This window comes from Echinops telfairi, unplaced genomic scaffold (assembly GCF_000313985.2).
Source record: "Echinops telfairi isolate 266 unplaced genomic scaffold, ASM31398v2 ScPeMD7_1;HRSCAF=3_0, whole genome shotgun sequence".
In the NCBI taxonomy this organism is placed as follows: Eukaryota; Metazoa; Chordata; class Mammalia; order Afrosoricida; family Tenrecidae; genus Echinops; species Echinops telfairi.
In genome coordinates, this window is record NW_022103896.1 from 60,657,606 (window position 1) to 60,678,458 (window position 20,853).

A 20,853-nucleotide genomic window follows, 5' to 3' on the forward strand; every position below is an offset into this window, starting at 1 on the left:
GCCAGCGCTGTGTCCCGCCTGCCCGCCCGGCCCCTGGCCCCTGGTGGCGCCCAGTTACTCACAGGCGTCCGCCAGCCGACCCGCGACTAGCTGGGCTCTGGCAGCTCCCAACTCCCTGCAGAAATGAAAGCGAAGCTCCCACGGGACGCGCCTTTAAACCCTCCGGGAACGGGTCCCTGGAAAACCCCGGGGTTTTCTGCTCCCGCCGGGAGGTGGTGGGTGTTTCCCACCAGGGCCGTAGCCCCCGGTGCCTACTGCTGGGAACCCAAGTCCTGGGGCGGGCCCAGCCAGGGCACCGAACAGCCAGTGGTAGGTTTGTTGTGTTTTCTTATGTACGTGCTATTAATTCAAGAAGGCTTAGAGAGCTGTGGCCGAGTTCTAGAGTCTTACAGAATCTGGGATAACACAACGGAGCGGGAAATGACATTGGAATGGACGAGGGCGTCGTTGAAACCGGCAGAATTCCCGTCCGTCCTTAACCCGTTGGCCAAGTGGAAAGAGCTAAAGAGGTCACTGGAAGAGGAAAGAAGGGAAAGGAGTGGCAGGGGAGAGGCTCCAGCGAAGGAAATTGGAATCCTTTTAAATAGTTCCTCTAGCGAAAGAAGGTGCAGGCTGGGAGAAAATCCCAAATCAACCTCCTTGCCATCTTGTTGATTCTGCTTCCTGGTGACCCCATGGAGCAGGGGGCACTGCCCCTGTGGGTGTCTGCCTGTCTTTCTCCCAGGGTGATTTGGAACTCCATACTCCCCGGGGAGCAACCCAGCGCCTAACCTCTACACCACGAAGACTGGGAGGAGGGGAGGATCAGCGGCCTGGTACCGGTTCTGTTCTCTCATGCCCATCTGGACGCTTTTCCCAGCTCAAAAGAACCAACCTCTCTTCCTCCCATGCGCTTTTAATCATGTAAAGGCGGCACTGTCAAGGAATGCGAACTCAGTAGTAGAACTCAGTAAGTGATGCGAGGACGAGTCAAAAAGTCAGGGGATGGTGGAACAAAAGGTGTGATGGGTGCCTGCCACAGGTCTCCTATGGAGTTAGAGGTTTGGTGTGTCTGTACCAGGGGGCTTCAGAAATGTGTGGAGAGGATAGAACTAAAAGTTGATGGATGTTTTCTAAGAACTTTTGGAAGTAACTTTACATTTTCCTGACAATGCCCATGGTTCTGGATTGAATTCTTTCAGAACTCCAACTCCCAATCCTTCTAATGATGAGAGGCAGCACTAGAAAAGGATTTACTTTTATTACCTCAACTATATCTCCATCAATTATACACCATACGTTGCTCCTAGCTAACAAAATGCTGTAAGTCTCAGCTTTTGAGAATAATGATTACAATGAATGGTTAGGTTCCACTTGTCAGAAGAAATTTTCCTGGAACTTTATGAATGGGGCTATATTTTAGTCTTTTATTTTGTAACTTCTTTGGGGGGCTATATTTGGTCCTCACCTATACTATCTGCGTGAGGTCATCATATTTGAAGATGGAAGATAGAATAGTAATATGATAAGAAAGAATAAGCAAGCGTAACCCACAGCCAGTAAGTCAATTCTGACTCACTGTGAGTCCCTAGAGGCTGTAAATCTCTAATGGGAGAAGACAGCCTCATCCGTCTCCCAAGGAGCACTTAGTGGGTTTGAAGTACCTACCCTGCCAGTAGAGGTCTAGTGCCTACCCAACACCACCACCACCAGGGCAAATATATAGGAGTCTAAAGAAGAAATAAACATTGTACCACATCGAAATCTAAATATCTTACACGAAACAGGAAAAATTAATGCGTAGGATCAGTTTACATATCATATTTGTACTTGGACATGATCGAGTTTCTTTGGATCCATAACCTAATGTAGTAAGTGCAAATATTTCATCTTGGTGTTTGTCTTTGGACATAGGAGTCTGTAAGGGGGAGTTTCCGAGCTCCACCAGGAAGTACTTCCTGCATTCCATTTGGCCACACTTACACAGCTATTTGTAAAGAAACATATAGCCTGTGACTACCAGCTATTTCTGGACTCTCCACCTTGACAAGCCTGTCTGAATTCTAGCTCCTACTGGACAGGTCACAGGTGTTGGGGGTGGGGGGTGGATTTCATTGTACCTCACATTCTCCATCTGGTAAATGTGAGTAGTACTCACCTCGTAAAGAGGTTATAGAATTAAGTGAAATACTTCATACAATGTCATAGATGGCTACAGAACATCTTTAAGTGTTTGTCGTGGCACTGAAGATAGAGTTTTTAGTCCAGCTATAGCAAATATTAGTTCTCTTTATCTGAACATAATCAAATTCATGTTTATAACCTTCAAAATTAGTTTCTGCATAATATGTGATTATTTCCCACAGTTTGTTAGTTTAAAATTTAAATTATTGGTTGATATGATTTCACTAATTATTCTTACTTAAGTATTAAAGCTAACTCCTATCTATTCAATTAATGTCTTCCCTCCCATCTGCCTATCTTGGTAAAAAATCACATTTCACTTTTAATTCCGTGAAAATAAATTTTGTAACATTTGTATCAGACTCTCAGTATACATTTGTGGTTCTTAAAAACCAATGAAAGGATGGACTTGATGAAATGTAAAAATTAATTTATTTATGTTCACCCTGACCCCATAACTTAGGCACTTGAGGGCTGACTGTATTATTTGGCACAAATTATAAACAAAACAATGGTTTTAGCCAACTATTATTCTGGTTTAGCCATATTCCCTATTGAAAACAAATTCTCCAGTCTCTATCCCTTTGGGGAGGTCTACAGACAATTCCACAAGCCCAAACTCACCTCGCGTTACCCTTCATGGTTTGACTTTTCTGTAACCTAATACAAATTCAGCGAGGGGGAAGATTATGACTATGTAGTCTGAACCAAATGCAAGCGAAACAATAAAAGTCGTTTCTTTCCCACCGTGACAACCATCTGGAAAGGCACCTTTCAGCTAGACCATTGGTTATTTTCTGTGTGGTCTGTGGAGAAAGGACTTCAATGACAGACTAAACTGCACGTCCTTAGTACGGGGTGTGAGGCATGGTTGTGCTTGCAGTAGGCTCTCTGAAGCCATTTCCAGTCTAAAGAGTTTCTGTCTGTGGATGGCCATGTCGGTTCTTACAGGGAAGGTGTCTGAGAACTGGGGAACCTCTTGTTACTGCTGCTAGGTGTCTTGGAGTCTGTTCGGATTCATAGTGACGCTGCATACAAGAGAAACACGGCCTGGTCCTGTGCCGTCCTCACAATCCTTGCTGGATTCAAGTCCAGGGTTGAAGCCACTCTGTCAGTCCATCCCACTGACTGACTCATTAAGAGATCTTTTCATCTAAAGTTTTTTCCTGAATCTAAGATTTTAGAAATCAGGTCAAGGAAGCTTAAAAGAGTTTTTGCTACTCACTTAGACAGCTCAGTGTCATTCCAAGACGAAAAGCCCAGTTTCCGTGGGCTTTTGAACCCTGCAATCTTACAGTGGCCTTGCCGATCCGGAGAATCCCTAAGGCCCAATGGTTTAAGGTCATCCGTTTGAACCCATCAATAGTTCCTTGTTCCTGTAAAGATTCCAAGTGCATCCACTACTACTGAGTTGTCTCTGACTCACAGGGATCTCATATGGGGTTCCCTCGGTTTAAATCTTTCTCCCAATGAGCATTTGGTGGGTTTGAATTGTTGAATATTCCGTTAGCCACCAGGGCTCTCCTGTAAAGCTTACAGCCTAGGGAAACCTAGGGGGCAGTTTCTACTCTCTCCTATAGGATTGCTATGAGTTTGAATCCACAGCCCATAACAAAAACAAGTTAATCTAGAACTAACTGATTCTTCCCCAACAAAGGCAACAAAGCACACTCTTTTCAGACAGGACAAATTGTGTTTCAGAATCAAGAATCGAGTTGTAATCTGTAGTTTCATTTAGTTACACTATACAGTTTAGTTTTCCACCCAACTGTAATTTAAAAACATTCATAAGATGCCACCCTTAAAATAAATATGTTGCTATGAATTTAGGGAGCAGTAATTGTTGGCAGGGGTAGAATTCTTGCCTTCTATTTGGAAGTCCAGTTTGATTTCCAGCCAGTTTGATTCTCAGCACCTCAAACACAGCCACCACTATCTGTTGCTGGATAGTTCCACCATGATGAAGAGACTTCAGTAGAGCTTGCAGACTAAGACAGCTTATGAAAGAAAGAACGAGATGCTTGTTGGTCTATTTCCAAGGAGCAGTGAACACCCTGGGGACGGCAGCAATCCGCTCCCATCACGCCGGAGTTGGAGGCCTCCTCAGTTGCATTTAATAGTGATGTCTGAAAACTGGGATGAAAAGAACAATTCAGTCGATGCTCATAGAAAATAAAAGCATATCATTTATTAAAACATAAAAGTGGGTTTTGGAAATAGCATATGGGTAAAGAGGAAATACACTCTCATTTCAAACTAGTGTTTATTTTATTACATTCCCCCTAAAACTCATTTCAAATTATATGCCTTTTTTTTTTAAATCATCTACTCCTTTCTATATATACCTTTAGTAAACCTATAGAATGACAAAGAAACTAATCTGGTTTGGTACTACTTCTATCAATCTAAAGACAAGTCAGAAACCTAGTAAGTACAGGTAGCTCTTGATTTATGACAGCTTCAAATTACCACACACCACGCTTAGGAAATACCCTTGGTGCCACTGCGGGTTAGGCATTGCACTCCCATCTGCAAGGTCAGCAGTTCAAAACCACAAGTCACTCTGGGAGAAAGATGAGACTTTCTCCTTCCATTAACCATTTACAGTCTGTAAAACCCTTTCAGTGTCCCCACAAGTCAGAATCAACTTCATGGTACTGGGTTCAGTTTGAGGTTTGACTGTTAACAATATTACAGCACATCATTTGTTAATGTAGTCATTCTCATGGCAATTACTAAAGCTAAATGAAGATCGGGTTTATAAAGAAAATGATCATAAAAGACGGTAATAATGAAAACTTTTAAAAAGTGAGGTATTCAATATATAGCATGAGTCAGAAGTAAAACACCCCATCATAAGTCCGTGACGACCTGTAAATTCCCAACTGATTATTCTGTGAGGACCTACAGACTGAAGGGCTAGTGAAAGAAGAGACAGATGAGGAAGTGCATAATTACACATGATTACATGTTATCAAATGATTATGGCATCCCTGATCTACTCTTGGAGTCAAAAAACCTGGATTCAAATCCAGATCTGCTGCTGTGAGCTGTGTGTTTCAAAAAGAATAACTTGAAAGTTTATACATTTAAATAATATGGCCATGGCAACTAACAATGCCTGATACATGGTAGTTACCCAAGTAAAGATAGCATCACCCTCATTGTTAATTTCCTAAGGAAATTTTTGGGTATTGTACATATAGGCACTTTAGCAGCAGAGCTATGAAATATAAATATATTTTATGTCTTACTCCTACATGTTTGGTTTTCTTAACATGTCAAGTGTCAGTCACCTTTGAAGATGAGATGTAGGCTTTTTCTTTGTTCCCACCTGTACTACCTTGTCTACCAGGTAGAAAAATACAGGTTAGAAATAGCTCTTTATGTATTAGAAATGGGTGTTTTGTGAGATAGATGATATGAAGAATGAATATGTTACTGAAAACGTATGGTATACATGAAATCCTTGTTGGTAGAGTTAGACCCTCAACTACCTCTGCACCTGGAAGACAGAAACACATAGAATGGCCATAAGTCTGAATCAACTTGTAAGCGATAAACAATAATGATATATGTGTTAGTCTGCATATACTAGAGAAATAAATTCATAGAGCTGTCCGTATGTGTATAAGAAAGAGCTTTGTATAGAAGAGCAATTGAATATTGAGGAAGCAGCCCAGCCCAGCCCAGATCAAGTCCATAAGTCCAATATTAGCCCATATGTCTGATACCAATCTACAAAGTCCTCTCCAGACTCACGAAACACATGGAATGATGCTGAATTCAGGAAGATCATAGACCAGTAAGTGGGAGGTCTTGTGGATCCAGTGGTATTGTAAGTAACTCAGTGCTGGCAGGGGTCTCTACCTGGCTCCTCCAGCTCAGGGCACTAGGGTAGCTCCATGTGTCTTGTCAGCTGGAATGTCTCCCAGGGAGTGTGTCTCCGTCCCACCTCCAGTGAGCTATTTATCTCCGTGGTGCCTCCAAATGAGGTCATCAAGCTGCGACCTGATTGAGAGGCTAAACTCCACCCCTTCACTCTTAAGTCTCAAATTGACAACAGATTATGGAACTACCACAATATACTGAAATCTTTAGACCTTGAACACAATATTAGTTCACTGGGGTCAAAGGGATGTTATTTGTACTCTTAGTCAGAGAAGAAATGTGTGTGAAGTGCTTTGCATTTGATAGTATAGTTAAATTTCATTTGGGAGAATTATAGGAAATATATTTCAAATAATACTCTGTGTACAGAAAGATGCAACAAGACATTATAGCAGGCTTATAAAGAGCGAGCTTCCTGTATAACCAAACGTTAAGGTTTCTGGATAGGGGAAAGAGTGCATAGCTCTCCATGCAGCATGTAACAGAAATTATATTATTGCATTTTTTCACATAGCAACAAGTCAGCCTCAGGTACTAAAAGAGCAGTGCGTGATGAGAACAGAGCTCTGGACAAAGTCAGTGTAACCTTTGTCAGACTTGGGGGGATGGTACACCTTTGAAGGTCCATCATTCAAGAAAAAAAGAATATAATTACAGTGCAGTGCAGTGGTGCCTACATGGTGGTAAGAGAGCAAGTGGACACACAGACCGCATCACATTTTACATAAACACGCTTTGCATGTCATCGATTCTATCTGGCATTTCAACAATGGGTGTGTGCCGTTTGTTTCCTTGTAGTATCTTTGGCTGTCTTTTTCTGCAGACACTGTCAACCCAGGTTCAACCAACTATCGTTATATTCCCGAGTCCCTGGATGGTATCGGTGGCTACGGTACTCCATGCTAACTTGGAAGTTAGAGGTCTGAGTGCACCTGGAAATGCCTTGGAAGGAAGGTCTGGGAATCTACTTTAGAAGAGTCAGCCATTGGAAATCTTATGGAGATAGTACCACTCTGACACACAGGGAGTACCTTGGGTCAGTGTCAACTTCCCGGCTACTGGTTAACTTGATATCTGTCTGCTTTTCAGAATCAGTCTCTCCTTTAATGATATCTGTTCTTCAGTGCTCCAGAAAAGAACTTCCACATAAAAAAGTGAAATAACCTACACACCAAAATGATGTCCCACTTTTTTGGTTACAGAATATTCGTTTTGGCCATTCAGAAACCAAGATGTATTTAAAAATTTTATTATGAATAATTGGTCAAGATTATTGGTACAACATGATTAAATATGCTATGACCTTTAACAGTTAGTTTATACTTATCTAATGTTGAATTTAGTTTCTTTTAGGTTTATCTTTGGAATTCCTCCCCTGATTCTTGTTCTGTTGCCAGTAGCATCGTCTGACTGTGAGATTGAAGGTAAAGAAGGCAACGAATATAAAAACATTCTAATGGTCAGCATCAATGGATTGGTATGTGTCTATTTTAATTCCTTCATATTTTCATTGGGATAATTTGAAATTTGAGCTTATGTTATTTAGTATCTCTAAAAATATTTTTTTCTTAGATTCTAAAACTCACAACTATCCATTTGACGCCTACTTCTCTTTACTGCTAAACTTGAAAGCATAATTTATCCTCACTGTCTGCATGTCTTTAATTCTCATTTACAGTACTAGTCCCCATAGAGCATTCCATTAGAAGTGGTAAAATAGCAGAGTAGAACATTAAAATATTAGCATGTAAAGAGATGTGGAGTTGTCTTGTTTTATGTGAATCTGTATGTGAGCCCTTGAAATAGGCAGCCAGGAAATCAAATAACCCAGCATATTGAACAAGTCTGCTGCTAAAGCAAAGTGTTAAAAAAAGAATAGGTCACTTTGAGGACTAAGTGAACTTGACCCAAGCTGTGGTATTATCTGCCACCTTTCACACATACAGAGACTGCGAGAATGAAACAGGACAGCCAAAGAAGAGCCAAAGCCTTTGAATTCTGGGCGTTGGGCATAATATGGAATACTACACCAGGTACTCCCACGAGAATGAGCCCCTGTGCCCTAAGTTCAGGCAGCATGTTCCTTAGAAGCACGGATGGTCTGACGTTGTCTCACGTAACTTTTCACATGTAATGGGGCAGAACATCGTGCTCGGTAGATGATAATAGAGGATCATCCAGAAAGGAATAGATGTTTGTTGAAATGGGTTGACACAGTGGCTGCAACACTGACCTTTAGTGCACAGTGTCGGGTTCTGCTGAGTAAGGGTCACTGTGACTCGGCAGCCACCCACCAACAGCAGCAGACATTCTTGCGAGGGCAGCAAAGAGTTCACGGAAGTGGAATTGAATGATAACGGACAGTGTCCGTACACCTGTTAACGCCTTCTCATTTGTGTACACCTATTCATGCGTACATCATTTGATGTATCTGTATATGTACAGATTGCATATATGTTTGTATGTGTGCACTTTATTGATTTAAGTTTTCCAAGATTTCAGGAAATATTGATTTATGAGCCACTCATCCTCTTCAGTCCGATTAAAGGAGCAAATGGTGAAGAAAACCCTTATCAAATGTTCACAAGTCTATAGAAATTATCTCCTTTCTCTGATTCGTCAGCTCCACTCATTGACCCCTCCACATATTCATACTGACGCGATGATCATTTGAAGTTTTTTGTGCGATACTTTCTGGAGAGGGTGTGGGAAATACAGAAGTCTCTCCTTTTGTTCCCTGACAAGGAACAATAAAGAAATACACACTAAGGACAATTGGTTTTATTTTACAGTTTGTGTTATATATTTGTCTCCATTAAATATCAAACCAAACCAAACTCACTATCATCGCGTCAATTGTGACTCCTGGTGGCGTAAAGGACGGGGCAGATAGTGGCCTGTTATCTGGGCAGAGAAAGAACTAGTACTAAGAGTTCCACAGCATGCTATGGATCGTGTTAGGCTGGGTTTGTTTCTAAGGAAATGAACTGGTTGTTTCTATACAAGAAACCAATTTCCCATCAAAAAGGTGCCCCGGCCCAGTCCAGCTTAAATCTGTAGGTCCAGTGCTGGCTGGGACCCTCTTCAGGCTCATGCAGCTTCGGGGCCACGGACACCAAAGGTGAAGCAGAAAGCAGGGAGATCACAGGCCAGGGTGCAGAGTCACATGGATCCAAGCAAGGTCAGGGCGCCAGCAGCTGTCAGGGTTGGGCAGCCCACATGGGGCCACCGCTGGAGGTAGCCACAGAGTCCCAGTGAAGTCCCAGTGAGGAGGATGGTGAAGTGGCAGAGAGGAATCGTTCCTGTCTGATATTTGTCTTATATAAAAGGTTATACCCCCAAGGAGGCATTATCAAACTATAACTTGATTGACAGGTTAAACGCCGCGTCAAGCAAGGAGTGTCTAGTTGGTTGACATACTATTTAATACCACATGGATCATTCAAAAGTAGGAGAGTTTTGTCATAGCACATGTTCTGAAACTATAAGCGAGCCTAGCTTCTTAAAACACACACTAGAAACAACAACCGGGATGATAATAAGACAAGGGAAATATTGCTACTATTCCTCAGTTTAGTACAGAAGATTACAAAAAGTAACACATCCAAGTGAAGAAGGCCATGATAACCTTTATTTCATCTGTAGATGAACCTGAAAACCCCACTGCCATAGAGTCCTTTCCTCCTAGCGACCCTGGGCCACCAGGGCTCTATAAGATCAAAGAAGCAAAACTCACTGCCATCCAGTAGATTCCAACTCACAGCAATACTATGGAACAGAGTAGGATGGAAACTGGGGGGAGCAGGGGGCTCTGAGTCACTCTTGACAGGAGTAGAAAACCTCATCTTTCTCCAGTAAAGTAACTGGTGGTTTTGAACTGCTGACTTTGTGGTTAGTTCCCCAACACACAACCCACTACAACACCAAGGATCCTTGTTCAGTTGAAAAGAAGGAGAAAGAAAACAATGAAGAATAACTTATATCGGCAAAGTTGGTAGAACATTCACTTAACAGGTACTAAACAATGAGGTCCAACATACCCATGTTAAAGATGAGGAGATCAACACTCAAAATTTTGATCAGTAAAGACCATAACCAAGACTTGAAGCCGTTAAGTCAAAGATTCTTTCACCAACCCTAACATCTCAGTTAAAAACAACAACAACAACAAAAAACCACCAAAGCTGAGGAAGGAACATATTCAATATATTTTTAAGTTCTAAAAATGATACCTGTTGAAATCGACATTTATAGGAGTTTTATTTCCATTCATTCTGTAAATATTTGTTGGATGGTGTATATTTACATTATAACAGAACAATGGGGACTACGAAAGTTTACAATAGCTAGTTGTGGAATTTCAAAGATTGGCAATTTACTTGGGAAGAGAAAACACGCGGAGAAAGAAACTCAGGGCGATCCTAAAAATACCAAGGTTCACGGAGCGCTCGCTGTGATCTCCAGGGAAAGATGAGGCTTTCTACTCCGGTAAAGAGCCACAGTCTCAGAAACCCACAAGGGCACTTCCACCCTGCACTATAAAGTTGCCATGAGTCAGAATTGACTCTACCGCATTGAGCAGTATGGTCTACATGATTTCTGTATTCAATTCGATCTTCACGACACACCTGAGAGAGGTACTCTCTTTACCTCAATTTCACACAAAAACCAAGGCCCATGATTGCCTATTGGCAGAAGTAGGCTCCAAGCCAGGACTGAATTGGACTTATGTTTCGTATACTGTTACCATCAATAGGTAGGGGCCCTGAGGGAGTAAGGACGTGAACTCTGGTGGTAAAGGTAAGAAAATAGAAGGACAGGAACTGTAATGTAGATTCAAAATAAAGTCCGGGTAAATGAAGAGTCCTGCTTTTTCCCCCCTCAGAGCAAAGGAAGGAGTGAAATACAGCACCTCCTTTTTCTATATGGTCTGTTCACTATGGAATATACCAACCAACCAAGCCACTGACCACAATTCTCTTCTGACTCATAGCAACCCCACAGGACAGAGGGTTCCTAAGGCCATAATGTTTACAAAAGCTCTTCCGGAGCAACTGGTGGGTTTCACTTGTGGACCTTTCGATTAGCAGTCAAGCACTTAACCATGGTCTACCAAGACTCTTTAGATTCTTGATAAGTATCATTCTTTTCTGGCAGGGATGGACAGATGTACAGTTTTTACAGCAGTCTATGAGCTATTCATCTTCATCCCGTGTTTCAAAAATATCAGCCAAGACAATAGGAAAATAATGTTCTTGTTTTGATTTCCATTCCTTGGATGGTTATGGAGTGCTGCTGATGTAGTGGTGACGTGCTGGGCTGCAGTCCGCATGGTCAGCAGTTCAAATCCACCAGGGGTTTCTACTGTCATCAACAGTTACAGTCCCTGTGAGTCAGCACTGACTCCACAGCAGTGAGTTTGCTTCATGAGGAAATCATTAACTTTATGTGGGGTTTGGAGACTGTACATTTTTATGGGCGCAGACAACCTCATCTTCCTCATTGAGTGACGGGTGCATTTAAACTACGGACAACGTCACATCTAGTTTCGCCCACAGCCGTGTGAAAGAGTGCAGCAACTATGGAGAACAGTTTGGTAGATCCTTTAGGATACAGAGCTACTATATCACCCATCACCTTCACTCTTACCTATATACCCCTGAGAATTATACACATGCTTGTATACAAATGGTCATAACAGCCAGAACGTGGCAATCAACTGATGAAAGAATAAATAAAATATCTATACAAGGGGATGGTCTTCAGCCATTAAACGGAGTGAAGTGCTAATTCCCACATAACAAGGAAGCACCTTCCTTGGGTTGCTGTTTCTTTTCTGCCTTGACAAAGTTCCACAGGGTGGGGGCTAGAGAGGAGCGCCTGGGAATAGTTCTTTCAGGCAAACATATAATTTGTGAGTAAGATCTGCTCTGTTTCCTGAAGAACCAAGGATTGCGATGCCACTCTGGGAAGGCAGGCTTCTGTGCCCCAGTCAGTCAGTCAGTGGACAAGCGTGGGGCATGGGCAAGTGGCAAGGGCACAGAGCACTGCAGCCATGTACAAATGACCTGCTTCTTAATTCTGTGTTCCTTTGGTGGCGGTAAACCGTGGTTTTCAGAGTGCTGACACAGTCGATTTTGACAGTTCCTGCTGGATGGTTGGTTGGTTAGGTTTCTGTAAGGGGAAAGATTCTTGAGCCTGCTGACAGGATCCCATGTTTTTATCTTAAAACGTCTTGTGAGCAGCTGTGTAGTCATTGATTTGTGGGTTAGGGCTGATCGAGAAGAGAAAAGAAGAGACAACCTCAGTGGCTGAGGTGAAAAGCGTTGATGGCCGTGAAAGGAGTGAATGGTCAGAACCAATGGGAAGATGGGTTAAAACGGTCTCTGGACTCGGAGGCCCCATCCTCAGAGTTTTTGCTTCAGTAGGTTTGGGCTGCAGTGTGAAACCTTACTGATGGTTCTAATAAGATCATAGGTGGTGTTGATGCTGGATTACTGCTATCAGGTGAATGGGAAACATTTAGTTACATTTCAAACATTGTATAGAACATAATAAATGTGCGCATGTGTCTCCCGTGCCCTCATCAGCTTTCCAGTCCAGTACTGAGTACATGAATGACCAGGGAAACCAATTGTGTTGCTTTCATAAAATTGTCCTCATGTGTGTTACAGGCTTTGGTAGCTCAGTGAAAAAGATGTGGAAAATAAATCTCAAAACATTTTGCTGCTTACCATGCCAATGGCAAAATTTTGTGGAAAACACTCAGTTGTCCAGACAAGTACATTTTGTTTGGTGAAGAAAAAAGATGGGATCATTTTCCTTTTATGTTGCTTAAGTTTATTAACTGTCACAGAAAATGCACTGAATTCATCTATTACTTTGTCGCCTTCCCCTTGATTAGAAACCATGACGTTAAAGCAATGAAATAAAGACTAAACGTAAAAGACTTAGAGGAACATGAGGGACCGACCTGGTTACCGAGCCATTTCTGACGTCCTAGAACCATTGTTCAGCCTCTCTCCTTATGGGTGTCCTCAGAGACTTTGGAATCTTCCTCTTAATATCTTTACTTTTCGTCATTCGGTATCATGGCATGCCATCTGTATGAGAGTCCGCGCTCTGGATAGAGAGATAAACGTATTCCAGACTGCTCCTGTCACTCCTTCAGTGTGACCGCTCCAGACAGCGGGGTTCACACATAGCAGACAGCCCAGGGTTAGGCACATGCACTCCCCCGAGGAAGACGCCAAACCGGGAGATTAGGGTTCTGCATATGACTCCTGCCCTCCACATGGGAGCAAGCAGGGCTTCATATTTTTGTGGAATTTCAATTATATGGAAAGCACAGTGTATATATAACATTGTCTGTGTTTCCTCTCCCTTATGTGGAAAGAATGAATAAATTTAGAAGAAAGATTAATAGAGTAATATCCCCTTTTTCAGTCTGTCTTGAATGTTGACCACTAAATTTTAACAGAAAAGGCTTTGGAGTATTAGCTTAAAAGTAGCTTTTAAAGCTAAGTCAAGCCATCTTCTGTAATAGTGTAAATCTATCTATATTTATATATAAAGATACCTTACTGAATGTTTTATTCAGTGAGACAGTTTTGTAATTCAGTGTCAAGAACCCTGAGTAATGGGTCAGAAGTTCTTTGTAATTGACTTCATTATTAACAAGCACTATGGTTGCCTAGTGGTTACACATTGGGCTGCTAACGGCAAGGTCAGCTGTTGGAAACTACCGGATTCCCTGAGGTAGAAAGATATGGATTTCTACTCCCATAAATAATTATAATCTTGGACATCCACAGGGTAGTCCTACCTTGTCCTACCTATAGGGCTTGCTATGAATCAGCATCAACTTGATATATGAACACGCGAGTTGTGACAATGGGCTTGGACACACGGACATTTGTGGGGATGGCAAGGAGCAGGCAGGGTTCCATCCTGTTACACGGGGTCCCTTGAATTGGAACCCACATGGTGGCACCTAACAACTACAACTCGGTGTGCTGCTGCATGTCAAATGGTATGATCCGTGTTGCTTTTGTTAGGTGTCAGGTTGTCGGTTCCAATTCCTAGTGACTCTGTGAAACAGAAGGAAACGCTGCCCACTCCACCTCCTAGCCCATTGTGGCAGCCATTGCGTCTTCCCCGTGTTCATTGACTCTCCTTTACCAACCTGGATGGCCTCCCCCAAGGGCTGATCCCTCTTGATAACCTATGTGCAGCACACACGATGACATTGCACCATCCTACCTTGTATGGAAGGTTGACTTCTTTGAAACAGACTTCTAACAGTCCATGGTATATTTAATAGCCTTTGCTGATACAATCATTCAAAGGCACAATTATGTCTTTGATTTTCCTAACTCATTAGTCATCTTTCAGGTACATATGAAGATGATGAAAATACTATGGCCTGGGTCAGGCACATCTTATTCCTTTTTTGTTTTTGTTTTTTTTGCTTTTAATAGATATCTTTTCAAAGAAATCTTTTGCAGCAGACCTTACCAATGCAATCTGTCATTTGATTTCTTGACTGCTGCTTTTATGAGTTTTTATTGTGCATTCAAGTAAAATTAAGTCCTTTCTCCATTTATGACGATGTTGCCTTTTGGTCCTGCTGTGTGCATTTCTTTGGTTGCTGTTTTACATTGAGTTGTGGCCCAGGTTGAAGGCTGTGGTCTTTGATCTTCAGCAGGAAGCTCTCCGTGTCCTCTTCATTGTCGGCCAGCAAGTTGGTGCCATCTGCTTATCAAGCTTATGTTCCTTAGCGAGATTCATTATGAGGAGAGAGAGGAAGAACAAGAGGAGGACTTCTGTCTTTAAGGGACTGGCAACCTGGGCTGGGATGAAAATGTCATCCAAAGCAATGATACTGGATAGCCACAAATGAGCCATATGATATAAGAAAATAACGAAACCATGGTATCAAAGGACCTATTATCTGTTTTAAGATGTATACATTTATTTCAAGTTGTAATTTGATACTAAAGTGCAGAGAGTGAGGAAGTCACAAATTCTAATGTAGCCAATAAGGAAAAACAGTTCGTTTGTTTTACACTATGTAACTTCAGTTCAGATGGACATTTTAAAGGGAGACCAAGCAACAAAACGGAGTGAGCAGAAAATGTTTACTGAAGGGCTGACCATGAAAGCCCTACAGATATCCTACTGTGAACTACCTCTTTGTTCCCTAGCTCTCCTCCAACCTGCCCAACATGACCTGCAAACCGGCTGCCATCATACTCATAGCGACCCTGTATGACATTCAAGGGCGTCCTAAATCTGACGGCCACCTACTTGCCTTATCCAACCTCATCTACAGTCTTCCTTTGCATCCTGTTCCCGGGAAGAAGCCCGAGTGTGCAGTGGCTAAGCGTTTGGTTGCCAACCAGAGACACTTTTCAGGAGAGAGACGCGACAGTTTGCTTCTGTAAAGATAATAGCACCGGGCAGTTCCATCCTGTCCTCCAGGGTCACCCAGAGTCAAAAACGCCTCAAAGGCAATGAGGCTAATTTGTTTGGGGTTGGGTTTTGTGGTCCACTGTCTTTAAAAAATCATATCTTCTCTTTGTCCACATCGTGTTTCATCCTAGAATATTTATATTTTATTGGCAAGTGCCCAAGTCTCACCTACCCACAAAAGTACCTCCTCCCATAAAGTGGTTCCTAACAAACTTCCTATTCCTCACCTAGCACAAAATCTGAAATAATTGTTCCTTTTTCAAATGGCCATACTTTTCTCTCTTTGGTTTTTAATTCTTCTTGTATAATTTCCAGGGTATACGTCTTTTTACTTAAAATTGCTATGCATCAAGTGTCAAGTAGCTTTCTGATATTTAGTACAACACTTTTGAAATATTATGCAATATTAATTTATGCAAAGAACAATTATTTTCCTAAACATAATTTATATATATGAATTATGTAACTCTTAGTCATCAAGACAGATGCTAATTACAAAGATAAAAAGCTACTGATGGTGGTGTGGACTCAAAAATGGACAGCTAACCTCAAGGTCCATGGTTCAAACCTACCAGCTAGTCAGAGAAAAATGAGGGTACCTGCTCCCATAAGATTTAGTCTCAGAAACCCTATATAGTGTTTCTGTGAGTTGAATTGATTCAATGACAGTGAGTTTATAAATGATAAAACCTAAGAATGACTCATGTAAATGCTGGTATATGGTTTTATTATTTTAAGGTATGGGCAATGACAATTATTACCCATTACAATTTCTACTGTATTTCACGATGTCTCTTCTAAGTACTTTTTCAACCAATTCATCTTTGATCTGTACACAGATAGTGCTTGTCTTACTGATCTAGCACTACTATAACAGAAATACCGTAAGTGGATGATTCTAATAAATGAGAGTTTATTTTCTCACAATTTAGAAGGCCAGATGTCTGAATTTAGAGGGCCAGCTCTAGCGAAAAGCTTTCTCTCTGTAACTCTGAAAGAAGGTTCTTCATTTAATTGTTTTCCTGATTCTTCAGATATCTCTGTGTTTTGCCCCATCTGGTTGCTTATTTAATCTCTTTAATGTCTCCAAAGAAATGACTCAAAGTACACCCTGCTTTAATCTTGCCTTGTTAATGTAAGAAACAAAAGCCGTTATTCATTTCATAGTAATCTAAATCAAATATAGATGATATCTTTGTTGTATTCTAATCTGTGACACAATTTCTTTTCATCTGTGACCTGTAAAATCTAGAAAACAAGTGTGTTAGTTTGGGTTGACTAGAGAAACAAATTCATAGATACTCATATGTGTTTAAGAAAGAGTTTTATAGAAAGAGTAATTGTATATTAAGAAAACATCCCAGCCCAATCCAGATCAAGTCCATATGTCTGATATTAGCCCCTATGTCCAATACCAGTTTATAAATTCCACTTCAAACTCACACAACACTTGCAATGATGCCAAATGCAGGAAGTCACAGGCCAGTAGGTGGAAAGTCTTGTGGATCCAGTGGCAGTGGAAGCATCTCAGCATTGGTGTGGGTCTCCACGTGGTTCCTCCAGCTCCAGGACTCTGGCTCCATCAGTGTAGCTCCATGTGTCTTGTCAACAGGAATGTCTCCCTGGGAGAGAGTGTGTCCTGCCTCTCAGGAGGAAGACAGGAGTTCCCAGAATCCTGTGGAGAAGGCTATGCCCACACACAGGCTTCATTGGCTATGACCTGACTGACAGGCTAGACTCCACTCCTTCGCAAGTTGACAGGAGATTATGTAACTGCCACAACCAGTTATCTGTTTCTAAAGTAGAATAGTAGAACAAGTGCAAGGTAGACATTTCCACTACCTTGGAAGAGGAAGTGGGAATGTTTCCCACTTCAGTGGGAAATATTGAAAGGAAATAAAGGATAACAGGCACTAAGCAAATCCAAGCACACACACACACAATTACATTAGCTCACCAGGCTAGAGAACAAAGCTCTCTTCTCTGAGACCATCTGGATAATGGTCCCATTCTCCAAACTCTGGCTGGTTCTGCTTCGCTGGTGGCACCTTTTCAGCTCTGGGCTTTACCTTCACCCTCCAGGCTCTCTGGAACGGTAACTCAGCTTCTTTGACTGTAGGAAGGCCCATTCTCCTATTCTAAGTAGTGATCCCCTGTCTCAGATCTGGCAAACCCTGTTCTTCTGCTCTCTGGGCATGGCAGCCTCTCCTTCAGTTTTTGGTGAGAGCTTCGTCCCCAACATACCTTAGCAACAGCCCCACACTCGAGAAACGAGCTGGTGAAGATTCAACCGTTTGAAATCTGGGAGGCTGTGGCCCCATCCTTGGAAACCAAGGCAACCCTGTTTCCCATTCTCCAACCGAAAGTCCTGCCCATCTCTGGACCCCTCTAAGGATTACCTTGCTCTTTTCTTAGAGACCGTTTTCTGTCTGTAGAATTCCAAGAGACAGATGACATTTCTTTCCATTCATTCTTTCACTCTGATAGGTTTTCTGCTGTAATCTCGGTTAGGTCCATCGATGGCTGCTTTAACTTTTCTTAACACAAGGTTGTATAAGCATAGCCTTGGTGAACACTCTAGCACCCGGGTCCTTAATTTGTATCATTTTCCAAATCTTTAAATTCTGTTTTCATCTTGTACAGTACATTTTTAATCCCAAAATGGAAGCTATTTTGTACCATGGATATTCATGCCTTCAGTTCAGTGAACTTTCTAATGCTCTGATATTAAGAAAGCAATCCCTTTAGAAGGCCCAGAAAATGAATGCTCTGCCTATAACTATTGTGTATCTAGCATGTTCACATCCCAGAGGAGGGTATGAACACCTCTGTGGTCTGGGCCCTGTAGAAAGTGCAGGTGAAAATGCTGCCAGGTTTCCAAAAATCATGTAGTATTGGTATTTGGTATAAATATTGATATCTGGGGAGAGTTGTCAACTGTTGAATCATGTAATTCCTGGATACATTTCTTACTGCAAAACTTGCATAACAACACCTTGATTAACAGTCATTAACAAAAAAGTAAAACACCAGGTTTTCGACCTAGGGTGTGCTGGGCACGCTATAAAAAGTAAAAAGGTAAACGGCATCAAATCCATAGACAACTTTAGAAAAGATAAAGATTGGCTTTAACAACTAAGATTTATCTGTTGATCTTTTGTGACAATCTTCTTTGTTCCATATTCCTAGCAGCATTTGTAAGGAATTTGAGCAATGGTTTGACTTTTCTTAAATTAGTTTCATTTTTTAAAAATTGAAACCCAGACAGGAAATTCTGTAAAGATATTTACAGAACAGTGAAAGCATGTCCTCACGAACACGCTGCTAGCTCTGGAGAACCTGGTACGACATCTTCAAATGACATGAATTCCAAATGTCTTGTTGGAGAATAGAGCCGTTCTCCAGGCCAATTTCAGGTGGATATGCTTCGGTTTCCTTGGTGTTCTCTACAGTGATGACCATCGATATTAGCTATTAAAATATTTAGCTTTCAATTTCTGAAATTGGCAGATGTGCTATCTGATGTACCATGTAAGAAATTCTGTTTTATGAGTGCAGGTTAAATGAGAAGCACAGAAACAATAGATTGCCTTTATATCTGCTTCTTTTGGACTACTCTGAGTCATAAGAACTGGAGAATTAATACGGTTCTACATTTTAGCCTTAGACCTTTTGGTAATTAACCCACAATGCTTAAAGAATAGTGATGTATCTACTAGACCTTAGTAGGAAATAGTTTTGGCTGTTACATTACTGCATTAGACTTACTGTCAGCGAATAACAGATTCATAGAATGAATGCTGAAGCCAACCCATTCCAGATCCCCTTCTTCCCATTGTTAACCCAGCAGTGTTAAGAAAATGGGCCGAGTGGCTTCAGGGGACGCAGCGATATAGGATCAGGCCCTTCTTGCCTTATTCACAAATACTCCCAATACATTATGTCATCAAAGGGAGTATCCTCAAATACTCCCAACATATTATGGTATCAAAACCTGTCCATTGAAGACAGAGTCTCAGAAATAGAGAAGTCCAAAATATTGAACAAGATTTCTCAACTCTTCTGGCAGAAATGCAGAACCTGATTTACAAGTTTGGCGTTGGTTAATTCACGATTCACTTCACAGTGTAACTCTACACGAACAAATGCTTGTGAAACTCAGAAGGGGCTGCCAAGTGGGAGGCATTGCTTCTGCTGAACTGGACCTGCCCTGGGCTTCCAGTTCTAGTTGGGCTTAATTCTTCAAACAGCCTTTGTCCGGAGTCTTCTGCCTTTATTTCTTTTCACACTGTATTTGTCCTAACATTTATCACTCTAATATTTGATGTATGTAGTAGCTATCTATGTGACAATCATTTTCATAAAGGAGATGCCTGAATGAATAACTGACTCAAAAAAAAAAAAATGACTCGCTGTCATCGTGTGGATTCTGACTCCTAGCGTCCCAGAAGGACAGGATTCAACTGCCTAACCTGCCTAAACCGTGGGTTGCCCAGACTAACACTTTATGGACTACAAAGCCCTAGCTTTCTACCGAGGAGACAAGGTGGTTTCCAATTGCTGACCTTGCGTTTGGTAGCCCAACGCATAACCACTATCAAAATGATGACAAGTGATGTCGTGTGGGCAGAATTCAGGATTTTCAAAAGGTTTTTTTTTTTTGATTTGTGGTTTTAGTTATTGTTGAGTTCTAGAATTTATATTGTGTTCTAAGAAATAAAAAAAGACCCAAACTTACTTAGTCTTAAACAGAGCAAGAGCAATACAAAGACAAATCGCCCGCCTGAGGGAGACCATAATGATGTCTGCGGAGTCACGGAAATGGAACCACTTCATAAGACATGGAGATCAAAGGAAAGTCGCAGAATTGCCATTGGGAGACGATGGAGTCCTCAGCGTTAGGGTGGGAACGACCGAAGCAGGCTTTGATTAGCCCAGGTAAACGATTGCAGATTGGAAACGTTTACAGGATTGGCTCAAGGTCCTCCAACCAAGACAGTCTGGGTATAGTTTGTGATTATACTTCTTTGGTACCCCAATTTCCATCAGGGGCACTCCCAGGCAAATCCATGGGGGCATTGCTGCCCTCTCTGGGGGACTGGCTAGGGAGCAGGGGTAATCTGCTTTCAAACACCATCTGCCTGAGGGTAAAGCTTTTCATATTGCTGATCAATGAAAAGAAAGGAAAAAGTCACTGCCAGTGAGTCAGTTCAGACACCCAGCAACCCTACAGGACAGAGCCGAACTGCCCCTGTGAGTTTCTGAGGATGCAAACTGTCACCCCAGCGGAAACGTCATATCTCTCCTGCAGAGCATCTCTTGGTT

General features: G+C 41.8%; 1 protein-coding gene across 1 annotated transcript in view; it reads left to right on the plus strand.

Annotated features, from left to right (window-relative positions):
• IL7 (interleukin 7) overlaps positions 1–20,853 on the plus strand; it is a 39,019-nt gene that overhangs the window by 2,577 nt on the left and 15,589 nt on the right. The window contains exons 2-3 of the mRNA XM_004697737.2: positions 6,878–6,931; positions 7,398–7,531. Coding sequence (XP_004697794.2) covers positions 6,878–6,931; positions 7,398–7,531 — 188 coding nt within the window. The remainder of the gene's footprint in view (positions 1–6,877; positions 6,932–7,397; positions 7,532–20,853) is intronic.